We start from the raw sequence: 18,876 nt of genomic DNA on the forward strand, positions 1-18,876 counted from the left end.
GAAAAGTTCTTCTCTGTTCGTAATTCAAAATGAGGCAAATGCAGACGTTTTAATTCTTTTCACTCGCACGTCATATTTTTTGGTGTTGATTCCAACAACCACCTCGAACTTAATTGTATTTAAATCAAATCAAATCAAATATACTTTATTGCACAGAACTACATTTAAACAATCAGACATTCACACATATTGTATTAAATATAACCTTCTTCTTTGCGAGTCGATGGCGATCGATACTAAATTTTTGCTGACCAATATTTGGCCACGCTTACGTCATTGTCAATGGCTTCGTGAAGATCTTTAATAGTGCAGTGGCGATTAAATATAATGCAACCTGTATTTTAAGTGACTGCAAGTTTTGTTCTCGTGACCTGGGGGTTACAAAGGCGACATTAAAGCAATTCGTCTAAGAACATTTGCGCATATAAATGTTAGTGCGCAATGCAAACAAATGTCAAATAGCAATATTGCTTTCTTAGATGAATTGCTTCGATGTGGCCATTTTAACCCCCCTGATTGATATTCTATTCACCACGGTAGGGATATCGGGGCGTAAGTAGTGCCTGTCTGTGTGTAAAATTGTATAAAATAAGAAGCTATGAACAGCCTCCATGGTCTATTGGTTAGAGCGTTGGGCTCAAGGTCTGGAGGTCCGTGTTCGATTCCCGATGGGGACATTGTCGAAATTATTTTGAGAGACTGTCCTTTGTTTGGTACGGACATTGCAGGCTTGAACACCTTATTCTCCGAAAAAGTAAGATGATTCCGTGCTTCGGAGGGCCGCTGTTCGTCCCGGCAACAACGTGGTGGAGTATGCTCCATACTCCCTCTGGTTAATTGAGGGGAGGTCTGTGCCCAGCAGTGGGACGTATATAGGCTGTTTTTGTTGTATCTAAGTTATATCTTCGTTATTTTTTATTTTCCGAGCACCTACATTTTGTAAGATGTTGGTAAATTGAATCTATATTCGGAGCTAAGTGACTGCCTTACCTAATTTTGTAAGTGGGTTTTTTCTTAGACATGTTATGCCTTGTTTTATCAATATTCTGCTCAACTTTTAAATTTTTTTAGTAGTTCCTTGTCGTTTGTCTGTGTGTGTGATTTTCTTCTTCTCTCGGTGGGTCTTCAACCCTGGTATCAGGGTTACTATTAAACCACCAAAGGCTCCTGACATGGCCCATATAATGTATACATACTTACTTAAGTAAATAGCAGCCGAGACTGCTTTACACATCCTTTTCTTCTTCTATTGTGTGGGTTGCGAGGTGGATTACCAACCCCATCAACCCTGGTGTCAGGGTTATTACACGCCCTCTGAAGCACGGGTCTCGGGTGATCAGCCTGTCCTAACCAAACTAGGGATTACAAAGTAATTTTTGTGATATGTCTCCACTGGGATTCGAACCGCAATGGACCACAGTGACCATTTTTATTTACTACACTCTTGCAATGACAGTAAGTATAGAAAAATATGATTGATAGTAAAATTTTTGCGACACTCCAATGTGTGTCATTTATATAATAATAATCATAAACAGCCTTTACATATACATCCCACTGCTGGGCACAGGCCTCCCCTCAATCAACCGGAGGGGTATGGAGCATACTCCACCACGCTCCTCCACTGCGGGTTGGTGGAGGTGATTTTACGGCTAATAGCCGGGACCAACGGTTTTACGTGCCTTCGAAAGCACGGATCATCTTACTTTCGGACAATCAGATGATCAGCCTGTAAGGTCCTAATTAGACTGGGGATCACAAAGTGATTTTTGTGTTATGTCCCCACCGGTATTCAAACCCGGGGCCTCCGGATCATGAACCCAACGCTCAACCGGTCTACTCCACCGGTTAAAAACCACTGATCTACGTACAAACTACGTAGAAATAGAACATAATTATGGTCCTTACCGCGAATTTTACCCAAGACACGTAGAAAGGAGGGGAATATTCTCATATTTTCATATATTCGTTCATTTGTGACGTGCCTACCGCCACTCAAAAGGGCTTATTACGACTGACAAGTTGCGTGTACGCGACAACATGCTTTCCAATATTTTATTTACTTTTCCAAATCGGATTTGTGGAAAAATGTGAAGTAAGAATTTGAAGAAATTATGCGTTGACACGCCGTAGTGTTGGCATATCTAGAATAAAGAATAATAACACGTGGGTCTACAGGGGCCTGTTTAATAAAACTAACAATTGTAAATTACAACGACAATTTTATGTTCATTACGTAGCTAATATGAAACTGCAAAATATTCGTGATCACACATTCCGCAATGTACATCAAATTGTAATTGTAATTTGTGAGTACACTCAAAGACAATCCCCGGTTCTTATTATTATTATGTATGTCGTTTCCATATCTCGGGCCTATGGAGTCCCGGATTATTATTATTAATTTATTATGAGATTCGTTTGTTTCTCTTTTTTCTTATATTATTTTAATCTTAGTGTTAATCTTATAATCTTAGTGTTAACGGTCTCCGTGGTCCAGTGGTTGAGCGTTGGGCTCACGATCCGGAGGTCCCGGGTTCGAATCCCGGTGGGGACATATCACAAAAAAGACTTTGTGATCCCTAGTTTGGTTAGGACATTACAGGCTGATCACCTGATTGTCCAAAAAGTAAAATGATCTGTGCTTCGGAAGGCACGTAAAGCCGTTGGTCCCGGTTACTACTTACTGATTAAGTAAGTAAGTAGTCGTTACATGAGCCATGTCAGGGGCCTCTGGCGACTCAATAGTAACCCTGACACCAGGGTTGGTGAGGTTGGTACTCCACCTCACAACCCACACGATAGAAGAAGAATCTTAGTGTTCATTTTATTATTTTCCGTGTGGTTTCTGTCCTGTATTACGTAATGTACCTGTCTGTCTGTGTCTGTGGTGTCCGAAAATAATAAATGATATTTCTTTCTTCCAAATTGCCAAGGCGTCGCTCGCCTACTGATTAACCATACATTTCAATATTAATTGTTTGTACTTAAATAGTATTACGTATAAATAGAAAAAAAAACATCGTGTAAGTACAAAATAATATGTAGGCATTTTCTGTTGTTCATTTTCTGCCAGAACTACACTGCAAAAGTTAAATAGATGTTTTAAAATTCAACTATGTTTTATTCCCAGCGTTTACATCAATTTACATGTGATCGTTTTTTTTTTTGCAGTCAATGTACATAATCCTATGTCGTCACAATCACCATACAATGTTTTATATCGTGTGTAATCGATTCAAGCATTTTTGGAATTCTTTGTAGGTTTTTTAGTCTTTAGATTATGACCTTTTTTTTTCTTTTTTTTTTGATTTTTTTGTAGGTTTTTTAGTCTTTAGACTATGACCGTAACCCGCTAAGGAGTAAGGGGGAGCGTGCGCGGATTGTTTGTCTCACTCGCACTTCACATGGTAAGAATGAGACGGGTGGATAGATGGATGGTTGCATGGAGTATCTGGGGTGAGACGGACGTGGCTAGGTTAGACTGCTTTACACGCCTTGTTCTTCTTCTATCGTATGCGTTGTGAGGTGGATTACCAACCCCATCAACCCTGGTGTCAGGGTTATTACACGCCATCTGAAGCACGGGTCTTAGATGATCAGCCTGCTATGTCCTAACCAAACTATGGATTACAAAGGGATTTTTGTGATATGTCTCCATTGGGATTCGAACCGCACTGGATCACAGTGATCATTTTTATTGACTACACTGTTGCAATGACAGTAAGTATAGAGTATCTGGGGTAATATAGACGTAATTAGATACACGTGGCTAGGTTTTATACAGACATAAAATTCGAATGATATTTTATTTTCATTTCTACTTAATTTAATATAACAACATTTTCCTACAGCACAAATAAACAACTTTTCATGACTAACTCTCATAATACCAAGCACAGTTACTTGGAGCGAAATGAATTTACAAGCAATATTTGGGCGTAAGCCTGTGAATTTAGGAAGCTTACAGCACCCTGTGGCTCAATCAAGGAACAACGGACACCTTCCGAGCCTAAAGCCAGATTATCGTCCGCAGTCCGGAACGTAAACTGTACAGATACCGGCACGTATAAAACCCGGACATTCGGCCATAAGATGAGCGAGAACCCGGACGAAATCGAGAGTGGTTGACTAATTGGATGTTTCTATTTCTCTTTTGTTTTGTATTTACTGTTTGTGCAATAAAATATTTGATATTGTTGTTCACATACAGGGTGTAATTGACACCTTACCTAATACTGAGGAAGATGATTCCGCCCATGATTCTGAGTTAATATCAAGTGGAATTTTCCGTCGCAAACTTCATGATTTTTTGTTTTTATTTTTTATTATTTCCAATTCCATACTTTCGCAATGGAAAGTTACACTTAATATTACGAGCAACTCAGTATCACGTGCTGAAACCATCTCCCTATTTAACTATTTAATAATCTGTGGTGCCTTTTGTGTTCTGCTGATTCCAGGATAAAATATTTAAATCTGAATACCTACTGCACAGTGAGAAGTGGCTATAATTTGATTGAACAACAGAATAATTTATAGCGAAGTAAGTATATAAAAAGTCTTGTAGTTTGTACGGTAAAATAAGTGTACATAGTGTCTACTCTATAGTGTATGGATTGTGGCTCTTGCCTTTAAAGCAAAAGCAGCCCGGATATTCCATACAAAAATTTAATTCTAACCGTGTGCCGCTTACCACGCAAGTGCGAGCGAGAGATGAGAAGCGCTCCCACTTACTCTTTAGCCAGAAGGCGGACCAGTTACCGTTCTATTCGTAGTACCTATTATTCTTTGTTCTATGGTGAAACGGCGAGCAATTGACACACTTGGTTGGATTCCGTTATGTAGTCTACAGGGTACAATATAAACAGAGAAACCTTAACAGCTTTAATCTAGGACTCAAGAGAACAGAGGATGACAGCACGACCGAATAATATAAATTCTTCGCTATCAGTGCACGTTAATGTATCTCAGGTTTGCTTTTCTCTGTATTTTCTTGAATTCAGCTTGTAGTCAGCACTTCTTTTGGTAAAGACGTTACAGTAGAATACCAACCGTCAAACATTTGTTTGACTCAAGATTTTCGTCTGCATTCCGGAACGCGAAACGTCTTGATAGTGGAGTGAATAAAATTTGAAATTTCGGGCCATTAGATAGGCGAATATGGAATTTTTATTTTGGGGAATAATAATTGTGAAGATAGAACTAGAATCTTGTATTTCAAGTGTTCTGTGGCGTCGATTCTATATTGAAAACATTTTTTTAATATTAATATCATCATTTTTATTATTCACGGGGACCGCTTACCCAACCCCAAGATTTGACAGATCCGGTTTTTTACAGAAGCGACTGCCTGTCTGACCTTCCAATCCGCGAAGGGAAAGCCAGCCCAATATCGGTTAGGTTAGGTCACATACCTCTGAAATACATTTCTTGGAAATGTGGGTTTCCTCATGATGTTTTTCCTTCACCGATGAGCACGTGATAATCATTTATGATCCAAACATGAATTGGAAAACAAATTGAATTGAAAACATTTGCATAGGCCTAAGCAAATAGGCCAAGACTACGATATTTAAAATTTCAATATAGTCAAAAATGATAGTGAACAGCTAAGGAACTACCTATTAAATAGTTGCATCGGATAGCATTTAATACTACTTAATTAATTGGACAAATAAGAAGCGTTGAGGCTCTAACTTGGTATAATATTTATGAAATCTTGACTGACTAGCACCTGTATTATAAATATGAAGGTGTTAGTGAATCGTAACGAAAGCTTTGAGGGATGATTCAGACGATGAGTTGATATCAAATGGAATTTTTCGTCACAAAATTTAATTAAATTAATTATGCAAATATATACAAAAACACATAAACAAAAAAGTGTAACAAAACCAGAATGGTTTGTTCGTACACCTAAAATTAACAACACAATCGCCGATTCTCTGGCCTGTCTCATTTTCCATGTTATTCTCCTCTGTTAAGAGGTGCGTTACGAACACTGCTGTACAAGATTACAGGTGTTACCCATACACTACGGATGTTGCACAAACAGAATACACATTACTATATGTATTTACATAAGCTCACTATTAACTATTACAAATATAACGGCCTCTGTGTTGCAGTGGTTGAGCGTTGGGCTCACGATCCGGAGGTCCCGGGTTCGAATCCCGGTGATCAAAAATCATCTTTGTGATCCCCAGTTTGGGTAGGGCATTACAGGCTGATCATCTGATTGTCTGAAAGTAAGATCGGTGGTCTCGGTTACTATTTACTGATGTAAGTGGGCAATCGTTACGTGAGCCATGTCAGGGGCCTTTGGCGGCTCAATAATAACCCTGAAATCTAGCTCGGCATTGATACGAATTGTCCGTTCTTAACTTTACGTTACTCTTTATTCTATGCCTAATAATAAGAGGGCATAAGAATACAAACAATATATTTTCTTTATAGTAATTTATTTAACAGACTCCGTAAAAGAAATTACAACATCATTGAGCAAATCAATGTAGAACTTGAAACGTCGTCATCGTATAAAATTCCATTAATAATTAATATCATAACATTGCATTTGGTTTCACAAAGTCCCATCATTCGCATACTATTCGTATGTTCACCGCGAGGCTTCGTGAAACACAAATGTAGTCTACCTAATAGCTATGTAAAATATAAATGAAAATAGTTGACAAACTCATAGTTTTCTTTTATTAATAGAGACACTTTCTAACAATAGTTATGGTAATTTCTCATAGATTCTTACACAAATATTGTCTACTTCTTTTTTAATACATACAATTTATAAGTAATACCTACATTTTTAACAAATAATGAAGGGTTCTTAGTAACAAATGAAGGTTAGTTTATTCTGAAATTGATTCCTGAGGTTGTCTCATAACTTTATGTTGCTTAACAACAAGAAATAAACACTTTTATTTTTTAATTATTTTTTTTATAAATTAGTTTTTTTATTACTTATTCGGAAAAAAATACATTTATACATTTCGTCCCTGACGTCGCAAAGTGACGTATCTCAATTTTTTGGCGGATCTGATTTGCACCTTATGATATTGTCAATAAGACACAATTTATTTTAGCAGAAAATTGCAGATACGTCTGTTTGCGACGTCAGGGACGATTTGATTCAAATCTGCGAGTGTTAAAATGACTATAGTAATAACTAAATAACTGAATATCTAACTTAAATAAAATAATACATAAAAAATAGACATTATTATACTTGATGATGTTATTATTGATTGATGAATGTGGAGGAAGCAAGAGAAGTGTGTCAGGATCGAAGAAAATGGAATTCCATAGTCTGCTTACCTATGTGGGATATAGGCGTGAGTTTATGTATGTATTATACTAGTTCTAATTAAGCATGATCCACCTTTATATGATTATATATAATATATTGTTAGTTTGAACCCTTCGTTTTGTCGTTCATTTACAAAATCAGAATAATTTTACATTTTTATTCATAAATATCTTGAGTGATTCATAAATATTTTTCCGTTCGTTTATTGTTTCTTGTCTATGTTTAGTGAACTTCCTAACAATGAAAAAGGAAAAGATTAATTATCCCTTACGGGTCTTGGGTCAAAAACAAAGTATTTGTGTGTATACGTTTAGGCTTAATTGTAGACACAATTCAGTAGCCTTCCTTTGTAGTCGATTTAGGCAAACATTGTTTTTTAACTAGTACCCGTTCTAAAAATAAAAAAGGAAAGTTCATTACAAATTTTCCATAAACGGTTAAGTGGGTAAGTTCAATGTCCTATAATTTTAATCACTGTTTTGTCGTTTTGTCGAAAGTTAGAGATAAAAATATATTCTCGAAAACTCGATTGTTAGATTTAAGCCTGGCCTTGTAACATTTTAAGGCTTTATATTCACATTTGAGCGAGTGTTGCGACGGCTAAACTCAAATATAAATATTCACAAAAAAGATTTATCTATCAGATATTATATTAATTAATTATTTTTACTTTCTTTTTGGCTAATATCCTCTACTTATCTTAGTCAACTACGAATCACACAATCATTACAAGAACATTTATTTTTAAAAGATTAGAATTTACAGATTTAATACTTTAATTATATTTTCACTTACACCTTAAATTAATATTTACAAGTTATTTAGTTTTTTTTAAGTTCTAAGAGATTTTTCGAAAAAGAATACGCTGCTAGAAGCGATCAGAAATTAAACAATACTTAAGGTTTATTTTATAACGACAAAAAAATAAAACCTTTGAAAAAGATTTCAATATTATTCCTAAGTTGACTTTGAAAGAGTTTTTGTTCACTTTCAAAGTGTTTGAAATTTTCACACTTTTTAGGGCTTTATCTTATCGCAATATGTAGAAAAATGTAAGTGACATCATAACTCAGCTAATTATTCTGAGTTAATATCAAGTGGATTTTTCCACCGCAAAAGTATAGAATAGACAATAATTTGAAAAGCACTAAAGAAAATACATGAATTATTCGACAGAAAATTCCATTTGATATTAACTCAGTATCATGGTCTGAATCATCCCTCTTAGTATTCGTTACGATGCCACTAACAGCCTGTATGTACTTGAAAAATATTTTTCACGTAATTTCAACATGCACAAAGCATTTAAAATCATACATACATAACATAAACAGCCTATATACGTCCCACTGCTGGGCACAGGCCTCCTCTCAATCAACCGGAGGGGGTATGGAGCATACTCCACCACGCTGCTCCTCTGCGGGTTGGTGGAGGTGTTTTTATGGCTAATAGCCGGGACCAACGGCTTAACGTGCCCTTAAAATCAAATTAAATATAATAATGCTTTATTGCTTACCAACACAATACAAAATAACATACATCTCCATTATATATACATATAATTTTAACGTTTGCATGATTACCAGAATTTGCAATCATGAGGGCACTTCCTAAAAAACGATGTGAATTTTAATTTTAGGCCACATAATAATAAACTAAATTATAATTTCTGATTGCTTCTGATATTCAATTCTTTTTTCGAAAATTATCAATTAATTTTAAAGCAATTAATAAACTTATAAAATACGATTCATAACCCATAATTTCGTTTATAAATGTTGAAACAGTTCGTTGTATAACATTAGGAAAATGCCTTAAACTAAATAATTGTTTTGCGATACAAAATGTTAAAAAAAACTAAATCCAAAGCCGATAATTTAGTCTTATGGAAATGATCAGTTCTACTATATTTGGCTGAATGTTCTAAGTTTAAAACTACTATGTATATGTACAACTGCGAGTGGTAGTTCAGTCGCCCTCGGCGTACCATCATCGGATGATTTGCCTGAAAAAAAAAAAATTATATATACAGATAAATGTTTTGACCTGCAAGTAGTTAATACCATCCATCTCCATCTCCCTAGCATTATATCCCTAGTATTATTGTACTTATTCTTAGGTTAAGGTATATATTGTATTTGCCTTAGTTGCCTGAATCAAATCTTATCTTATCTTGTCTTATTTAGCCTATACGATCCCAATCAAATAAATAAATAAAATAAATAAATTATCCCGTTTTTTTGACAGGTCCGGTTTTTTACAGAAGCGACTGCCTGTCTGACCTACCAACCCGCGAAGGAAAATCCAGGCCAATACAGGTTAGGTCACATATCTCCGAAAATGCGTTTCTCGGAAATGTGGGTTTCCTCACGATGTTTTCCTTCACCGCGAAGTACGTGATAATCATTTACGATCCAAACATGAATTCGAAAACAAATTCGACAATTATAGGTTTTGGCCTGTGCTGGGTTCGTGTGTGGTGTGTGCGGTGTGCGGTGTGCTGGGTTTGGGTGGGTTGTGCTGGGTTGGGTAAGTAGTTAATACCGTTTGCGGCAAATCTATAATGATGTCAAAAAAAGAAAGAAACAGTTAAATGAATGGTCGAGAGTACTCTAAAGTAAGAAAACATGAAGAATATGAAGTATTTGATGAGAGTGGAGGAAGCGAGTGTGTCAGGATCATAGTAAGCGGAATTCCGTGGTCTCAGCCTGCCCCAACTACAGAAATATGAATGATCTGGGGTTAAAAAGGCCACATCGAAGCAATTCATCTAAAAAGCAATATTGCTAGTTGACATTTGTTTGCATAGCGCACTTACTTTAATACGCGCAAATGTCAAATTGCAATCTTGCTTCGATGTGGCATTTTTAATCACCCTGATGGTCCGAAAAGCAAGATGATTCCGTGCTTTAGAATCATGTGGTTGGTAATTGTTACTTATTTACATTGATTGAACGCTGAGGAGATTGGAGTTTCGTAATTCGCATGTAGACTTATGATTTTATTTGCATGTGTATTCAGCTGAAAATCTTTCTAAAAAAGTAAATTAAGTACATACATATTTAGGTAAGTACGTAGTCGTTACATGAGCCATGTCAGGGGTGGTTTAATAACAACAATGAGTCTTCTTCCTTATCCCACTCTCCCTCTTCCGTCACAGGACCACACGAGCCCACCAACGATGCCACCGCTTTACCGTGGAAGAAATTCTATCGCGCACAAAAAAATTGGCAAGTCTTATCTCTGCTGCACCATTGAAAAAAGAGGAACGGGTTACCGGCTCAGGTGTTCCCTCCTTCTTACAACATGGGGTCCTTCAAGCGAAGCGTGAAGAAGCACTTAGTACGCCAGTAGTCGAACTGATACGAAATTGACTCATTGCGTTGATTATCAGTTGCTACTGCAATTAGGGCTTCTCTATGCTTACCATCAGGCATAGTTGAGCCAACATACTTGGCCATTAGGCAAAAAAATAGGTTTGCTGACTTAGATAGATAGATAGATAAAAACATTTATTTGGTCTACAGACACACATGCATACAAAAAGAAAAAGATTAGATACAGACAGCCAATCAACAGAGACGAAGCTCTGTATTAAACACGCCAGGTATGTATGTGTGCTGTAGCAGCGCAAATCGGTCATAGCTCAGCGCAAGTTTTTGCTCTCACGAACAAAACGCTGATTTTCAGCTACAACACGGCTGGCGAAATCCGCGGGTACGGCAACTGAACCAACCGATGATGCTTGCCAATAAAATTCGATACTGAAAAAGTTGTATAAAATAATAGTATACTGTACATAAATAAATAGTTGTATGATATGTAGGTTTTTATTAAAACAATTTATATATATATATATATACTTACCTCAATACATTTTCATAGAACATGACTGCAGAGTAGAGGGTAGTAAGCAAAGTTGACGCCGCAACGGAAACTGTGAACAAGAAAAGAAATTTGGTTAAAATATATCTTGCCTTTGGTCTAGCGTGTGTCTCATCCTGAAGTTCAGGGGACATCCTAAGCAGAGTTTAGTGCCCAACTGAGCACCCTCAAGACTGTTGTCTTAAATTTTGTACCACGTGAGAGCCCGCAGCGCTCCCCATTTGTCCGGCCAAGTAGTTAATGCCATCTACGGCAAATCTCCGTAAGTCACGTTAAAAAAATCATCTTAAAGTGTCCGACTGCTAGGCATAGGCCTTCTATCATACATACACGCCAAAAATGTCAGATAAGTAGTTAGCGACGGTTTTTTTACGGTTAATAGCCGGAACCAACGGCTCGACGTGCCCTCCGCAGCACGGAATCATCTTACTTTTTCAGACAATCAAGGGATTCAAGCCTGAAGTTCTTACCAAACAAAGACAGTCTCACAAAGTGATTTCGACAATGTCCCCATCGGGAATCGAACTCGGACCTCCAGATCGTGAGCTCGAACGTTCTAACCACTAGACCACGGAGGCTGTTTATGCTAGAGGCTAGAATATAATTATGCTTGGTTATATTTCTTGATAGATATTTTTCTGTTCATAATATTTTTATTGTTTTATGTTAATAAAGACACGAGTAACAAATATAATACATTATTACAATGTTTTCCAGGATCTAATAAAAACAATTCATTTCTACCGTTATTTGCTCAGAATTCGTACAGACAATCGATACTCATGAATAAGTCAGAAAACGTGTTAACATAATTAAATGAACCGTTTGTAGAACAAATGATCTTTATTATGATTATAAATATGAGTCAGTATGATCCTGTGGTACAATGCCTTGCTTTTCAATCGGGGAGCGCCAGTTCGAACCCCGATACACCACTGGTTGCCTGGAAGAAATTGCTGCTTAGCAATAAGGCCGCCAGATTGTGCTGTTTCTTTCGTCCATTTGTGTTTTGTTTTGTATGTTGTGTGCAATAAAGTATATTTGATTTGATTTGATTTGATTTGTTACCGGACTTGCACCAATGAGTTATTATTTTACCTTGCGACGCATTCCCAACACAAATGTCTTCGATTACTCTCATCCTCAACAACACAACACAACCCTACAACATCAACAACAACACACAACACAATATATTTGTAACAATATTTGCTTGTTATTGTTGATAGCTGATAAGGAGGAACTTCGAAGTACATCCATCTATTAATATACCCTTTTCAAAGGCAAATAAAGAGTATTTCTATTTCCTCTATGTTATTTGTAACTGTTTTGTGAAAATTTTTAAGTGATGTTATTGTCTTGTCTTTGTGTGTGGCGTCCTTTTATATTAAACATTTTCTATCCTATACTTTCAGGGAAGCCTCATGTACCGATGTAAAAGATTTACAAATTAAAACTTTTTTTTTTATCTTAAGTGAAGCGCTTAAATGGTTTTAATAATGGCGTCGTTATATCACTTACAATAACGGCTTCCGTGGTCCAGTGGTTGCGTGTTAGGCTCACGTTCCGGAGGTCCCAGATTTGAATCCCGGTGGACATATCATAAAAATCACTTTGTGGGCCGTGGTTTGGTTAGGACAATGCAGGCAGATCACCAAATTGTGCGAAAGATGATCCGTGCCGATTTTACACGAGTTATGTTAGGGGCCTTTGGCGGCTCAATAATCCTGGTTGATGAGGTTGGTAATCCAGCTCACAACTTATTTATTTATTTTATTGTTTATTGAAAAAACTAACTGCTTACAATTAATTTTTAACAGTGGTAGTGGTGCTTATATATAGGCCAATTATAGGTTTCCCTGAAGTAGTATAAGTACTTAATATTAATAACAAGAGGGGCAGTAGACCGCATAATACAAACATAATACGGTAATTTTACAGAACAAAAATATATAAAGAATAATGAAAATAATAAACGTCACTAAAGATAGTACCCGAAACAGAACCTTATTTTCTGATATATAAGATAATCCTAAGCGGACGACGTCGCGCGGAAAAAACTAACCTAATAAGTAATATGTACTACCTGTACATATATTACTATATCATCCTATTATCTCCAACAATCATACAATAAAGATTTTGTTTCAGAAAGATATTAATTAGACGCCCACAACGTTATACCATTATATTATATCAATCAACTACTGATATCCCCCGAGGTCAAACCACATGTTACCAGGCTATCTTTATTTAATAAACTTTCTCAAATGAACAATAGATTTTCGCCGAGCAAAAAGGATATTACGGTCCCTAAAATATTGGAAGTCGCTGCCCTCTGTCACTGAAGTACAATATCTCTGTATTGGGTTCCGACGTTTTTAAGGAGTTGGCAGGCTTAATGGCAAAAAAGAGAGCCCTTATAAAGTCCTGTGCGCAAGCTAGTTTTCGGATTATTACTATTATGACACTATAAGTATAGTAATAATAAAACTAATAATAAAAAAGTTTATTAAGGTAAAACCTACGACACACATATACATTTACAACATTAAAATATACACACATTAATATTTAGTTGGTATATGGGTGCCATATGGGTGGTATAGTATAGGTTATAATACAATATTATGTAAAAAATGAAAGTTATTGAATTTCGCAAGTCATTTCATCACAATATAACATCGCACTATACACACAAACACACACACACACACACACACACACACACACACACACGCTAACACGGTTCATTTAAATTTACATGCTACGATATCCTGTTATGGGCGAATAAATTTGTACATTTAAATTATAAGCAAACACCTATTGTAAATGCTGTTGGATATCTGAATAAATAAATAAAATAATAGTATAGAATATAATAACTTTATTCCCAAAACAGTGCAGTACAATAGTAGAAAAGATAAAGATAAGTATACAAATCAAAAATGCACTGCCAGGGAAAAGGGACTGACTCAGCATGTTGTTGCGAAGGATAGTAGAAATACCACTCTTAGAAACACTGAAATTCTGCCAGTACCTAAGTTACGCTAAAGTATAAATAAACTTATAAGTAAATAAAATAACCAAGTCAGACGTAACGAATAATAATATGTTTATTTTTTACTCTTAATTTAAACATATAATCGCGACATCTCGGTGTTACATACCAGCTTTTGCCCGCGGCTTCGTCGCGTTAAATTCGGGGTAGCATGGTTCACCTTTCCTAATGTAAAAATTTTAGCTTCCTACCTTGAAAACTGCGAAAAGTTCCATATAACATTTTATATATCACCTCCTCTTCGAAGGGGTTGGGGTCAGATTTCCAAAAAAAACATGTTGCGCGTTTTTTAGTCACAAATAGTCCGCATACCAATTTTTAGCTTTCTACCATGAAAATTGCGGAATGCTCCGTACAAACTTCCACCCCCCAGTTTAGGGAAGTGAGGGGTCAGAAAGAGACAAAAAGCAGCCTATGTCACGTTCCATCCCCTTAGCTATCTTCACTTAAAAAACACGTTTTGACATGAAAGACGGACAAACAGACACACATTACACACATAGACACTTTATAATATTAGTTAGATCTTCTTCTTGTGTGGGTTGTGAAATCAGGGACCGACCTCATCAACCCTGGTGTCAGGGTTACTATTGAGCCGTAAGGACATTATATGGATCATGTAACTGTTACACACTTACAGACACATAACATCTCCCTAGCATTATCTGAAGATTTGACAGGTCCGGTTTTTTCCAAACTGCATGTCTGACCATCCAACCCGCGAAGAGAAAACCAGCCCAATATAAATTAGGTTACATACATCCGAAAATGCATTTCCACACGATGTTTTCCTTCACAACTGAGCACGTGATAATAATGTATGATCCAAACATGAATTCGAAAACGAATTCGACAATCATTGGTTTACGCCTGTGCTGGATTCGAACCTGCGACCTCAAAGTGAGAGGAAAGCGTACTACCAACTGGGCTACCACGGCTATCGACTTACACACACACACACACACACACACACACACATGTTAAAAGAAAACAATTTCTATTTATAAGTGCCTTGTATAGTCTAAATTTAAAACATGAGACTGTAAACAGGATTTGTTCAACTAAGCAGCGGTGGGCGTGGGACCGTACAACGGACATCCGCAGTTGTCGCCTACATGCTTTGTTAAGAAGATTATACTTTAAATAACATTGTAAAGAATGTACTAAAAGGATGTTATGTTATATGTTAGGAAAACACTTCTAAGTAATACATGTACTTGTTGAATTTTGAATAAGTATAATAGAGCCGCGACCTCTATAGAAGAAGCCGTTGGATGCTTGTGGGAGGCTAATGCCAGCAGTGGGCGTCGTACGGCTGATAATGATGATGAATAGAGGTATATATTACAATTAGAAATTATTTAGATACTATTATTTCTCTAACATCTAATGTTCTGTTGTTATTCGTTTTTTTTTTTTGACGTGACTTATTGTAGATTTGCCGCAGATGGCATTAACTACTTGACCGGACAAATGGGGAGCGCTGAAGGCTCTCACCCGGTACAACGTTTAAGACAACAGGCCTGAGGGTGCCCAGTTGGGCGCGAACCTCGGCTCAGGGCGTCGTCTGAGAGGAAAAATATTTGAAAGAATTAATCGGCCCTAGTGGGTCGATAGCGATAAGCGCTGAATGAGGGAAATCGTCGACCACGCTGGCGGGGTCGGTATCGGGGTCCTGAATTGTTTGGTGTCGCGAGCTGATTGGCTGCCTCTATGGCTAGAGTAATCGGGTCATCGGGATCGTATATTACGTCCTTCGGACGCCGATACTTTTCAGTACCGTCCCTAAGAAGTTACCGAGAATTCGAAGGAAATGTTCGGGGAAAGCGTAACTTACATTGTAGTATCATGGGTTTGAATCCCGGCTCGGACGGACGGACGGCCTCTGTGGTCCAGTGGTTGAGCGTTGTGCTCACGATCCGGAGGTTGACAGAAAATGTTCACGAGACAGAAAATGCATCCGCATGAACGCGCGTGGATGAATTTTCTGTGTTAGACCGTGCTTACAAGCAACGGAGGAACACGCATCCACGCGCTACGCTGCATCATGCGGGGCAGTGTGAGAATCGCCCATGAGTTTGAATTCATTTTTAGATCATAAATAATGAATACCACGAGGTTTCCAGAATTTTGGTCCGCTTAATGGCAATAGGCTCTCTCCCAATTTACATGGGACTAAAATATAGCATGAAGTGGGTACATATAAAGGGTGTCAGTGGGGAAGATTCATAATATGGTTCCGAGTCAATATCAAGTGGAATTTTCCGTCACAAGATTAATGTTTTTTTTTTATTATTTTCAATTCTACGTATAATTTTGCGTTGGAAAATTCCACTTAATATTAACTCAGAATAATAAGCTAAATCACCTCCCTCAGTAATCGTTACGATGTCACTTACACCCTGCACAATTACAGGGTGTTACACTTCATACACCATGGAATTTGTGAAGCAGTAGAACTATCGTAGTTATCTGTTTGCAGGACTAGTAGTAGAAGAGAGCGGGGTTGAACCGGCGACAGTGGTTCTCATACAAAATCTGCGTTAGGGCCTTTCCATTCTCTTTCTTCTATTCGTGATTTATACAAAGAAAATATAATAAAGACAGTAGCAGGGAAAATTCCACAGTTCCGACAAACCCAGCTCTGTTTCTCACCGTTCTTAAATATAATGATGTAATCGGGATAAAGGACGGATGCTACATAATTATGTCGGTTCCCCTCCCACAGCGGTTATTTTATAGGGCTGAGAGGGATGACGATAAATCTTAACTTAATTTTAGTTGTCTGTCCAGATGTTATTATTCAGGTTAGGCATAGAATAAAGAATAATAATACTACGTATAGAACGGTAACACTCCGCCCCGCGCGAATTTGAATCGGGCGCCGGGCTATATTTACCTCACCCCCTCGGGGTCGTTATTTTAGTCTAAATGGCTGCATATGGTAAAAATGAGGAGCTCGTATTCGTGCGGGGCGGAAAAAAATATATTCAAAGGTGGGCAAAGGCCGCCTTATCGCTGAGAGCGATCTCTTCCAGACAACCTTCGGCAGAAGATACAATACCCATAGTGGAGTCAATGAAGGGGTTCACTTCTAACTTACCAGGGACAGGTCCGTTTTTGATGACTTTTGCTTTTGTAGGAGTAGTTTATAATATAATTTAAAATCAGAAACATCTTGAGTGGGGCAGATAAATATTTCGGTCATAAAAAAATGCATTTAATGTACTTTTCTGATTCTGTACAGAAACGGCTTCCGATTAGTACCCCTAAACCGTTTTTGTGTGTTCGTTTGTCTGCTAGAGAAGTAGATAGATAAGCTAATTTTCGTTGATGACGTTCAAGAGTTTCGTATCAGTTCAAAAACGGCAACAAAGTCCCGTGTTGCCATTTTCTTCAAAATTTCTCCCCCTAACTCTGGCAACCCTAAAACTTAGCTCCTTTATCTTACACGGACTACACGCAATTTTTATGGTAATTACGCTTTTATCGCCATCTACTAATTCAATTTGACCTCATGAAAGAATTATATTACGATTTATATTCACTGTCTGATCTTTTGAAGGCCTGAAAATGTTTTGTAAAATTTAACAAACTTAATTTTCGTTTGTAATGGAAAAATATTGTGGAATGTAAATGTTAAAGCAAATATTATACAGGTTCCATATTTGAAAGTAAATATTGTTCTGGAACGTCTGCCGATTTCTTTTGTCCATTTGTGTTAAAACTGAAACTATTTCATCATTATTTTTATTTGTAATTCGTGATGGACCTGTTCGGACTTCTTGTGATACGGCACTAGTGGAGAGTGAAAGTGTTTTTTTTTTAATTAAGATGGGTTTGCTCTTGACTTCATTCTTCTACGAGGAGAAGAAGAGATTGACGGTGGAACGAGCTTACCCAGAAAGGCACTAGCACTATCACACACGCGACGGAACGCAGGAAGCTACTTGGGACCGGACTTTAGAGAGAGGGTGGTCGCAAGCCAGGCGGTCCCTTACGGGCCCTACCACTCTGCAGGGGGATCATTCAGCCGTCATCACTGACTGGGGAGTCAGGTGATGCCGTTGCCCAGGGTGGACCACTAGGAGGTAGATCCCCTTCCACTCTGAAGTGATAAAAATATATGGGATATAAAGTGGGACAGGGTGGGAGGAGCTCGGTGGCGCGGCAGGAAAACGCGCTCGGTCTGCGATTGTTGAAGTTAAGCAACTTTCGCAAAAATCATAGGATGGGTGACCAAAAAAAAAGTTTTCATCTCGAGCTCCTCCGTGCTTCGGAAGGCACGTTAAGCCGTTGGTCCCGGCTGCATTAGCAGTCGTTAATAACCACCAATCCGCACTGGGCCCGCGTGATGGTTTAAGGCCCGATCTCCCTATCCATGCATAAGGAAGGCACGGCCCCAGCAGTGGGGACGTTAATGGGCTGGTGATGAAAGTAACAAGGTAATATAAAGTAACATGTCAATATTTTCAACCCTCCCCAGGTACCCAGAACTAATCGGTACACGAATAATTACACGTGCAGACATGTCTCACCTCGTACCTTTAAAGCCAGATTATCTCAAATGAAACACGTGTTTGGCAATCTTAATTTGCTCTAAGTG

The 18,876-nt window shown here is 37.6% G+C and overlaps 1 protein-coding gene across 1 annotated transcript in view; it reads right to left on the reverse strand.

Annotated features, from left to right (window-relative positions):
- Nucleotides 1-9,237: 9,237 nt before the first annotated feature.
- The window catches only part of LOC126366633 (uncharacterized), a 341,274-nt gene continuing 331,635 nt past the window's right edge, over nucleotides 9,238-18,876 (reverse strand). Inside the window, exons 8-9 of the mRNA XM_050009822.1 lie at nucleotides 11,192-11,261; nucleotides 9,238-9,329 (exon numbers count right to left, since the gene is read on the reverse strand). Coding sequence (XP_049865779.1) covers nucleotides 9,314-9,329; nucleotides 11,192-11,261 — 86 coding nt within the window. The 3' untranslated portion in view covers nucleotides 9,238-9,313. The remainder of the gene's footprint in view (nucleotides 9,330-11,191; nucleotides 11,262-18,876) is intronic.

This window comes from Pectinophora gossypiella, chromosome 5 (genome assembly GCF_024362695.1).
Source record: "Pectinophora gossypiella chromosome 5, ilPecGoss1.1, whole genome shotgun sequence".
Classification (NCBI taxonomy): Eukaryota; Metazoa; Arthropoda; class Insecta; order Lepidoptera; family Gelechiidae; genus Pectinophora; species Pectinophora gossypiella.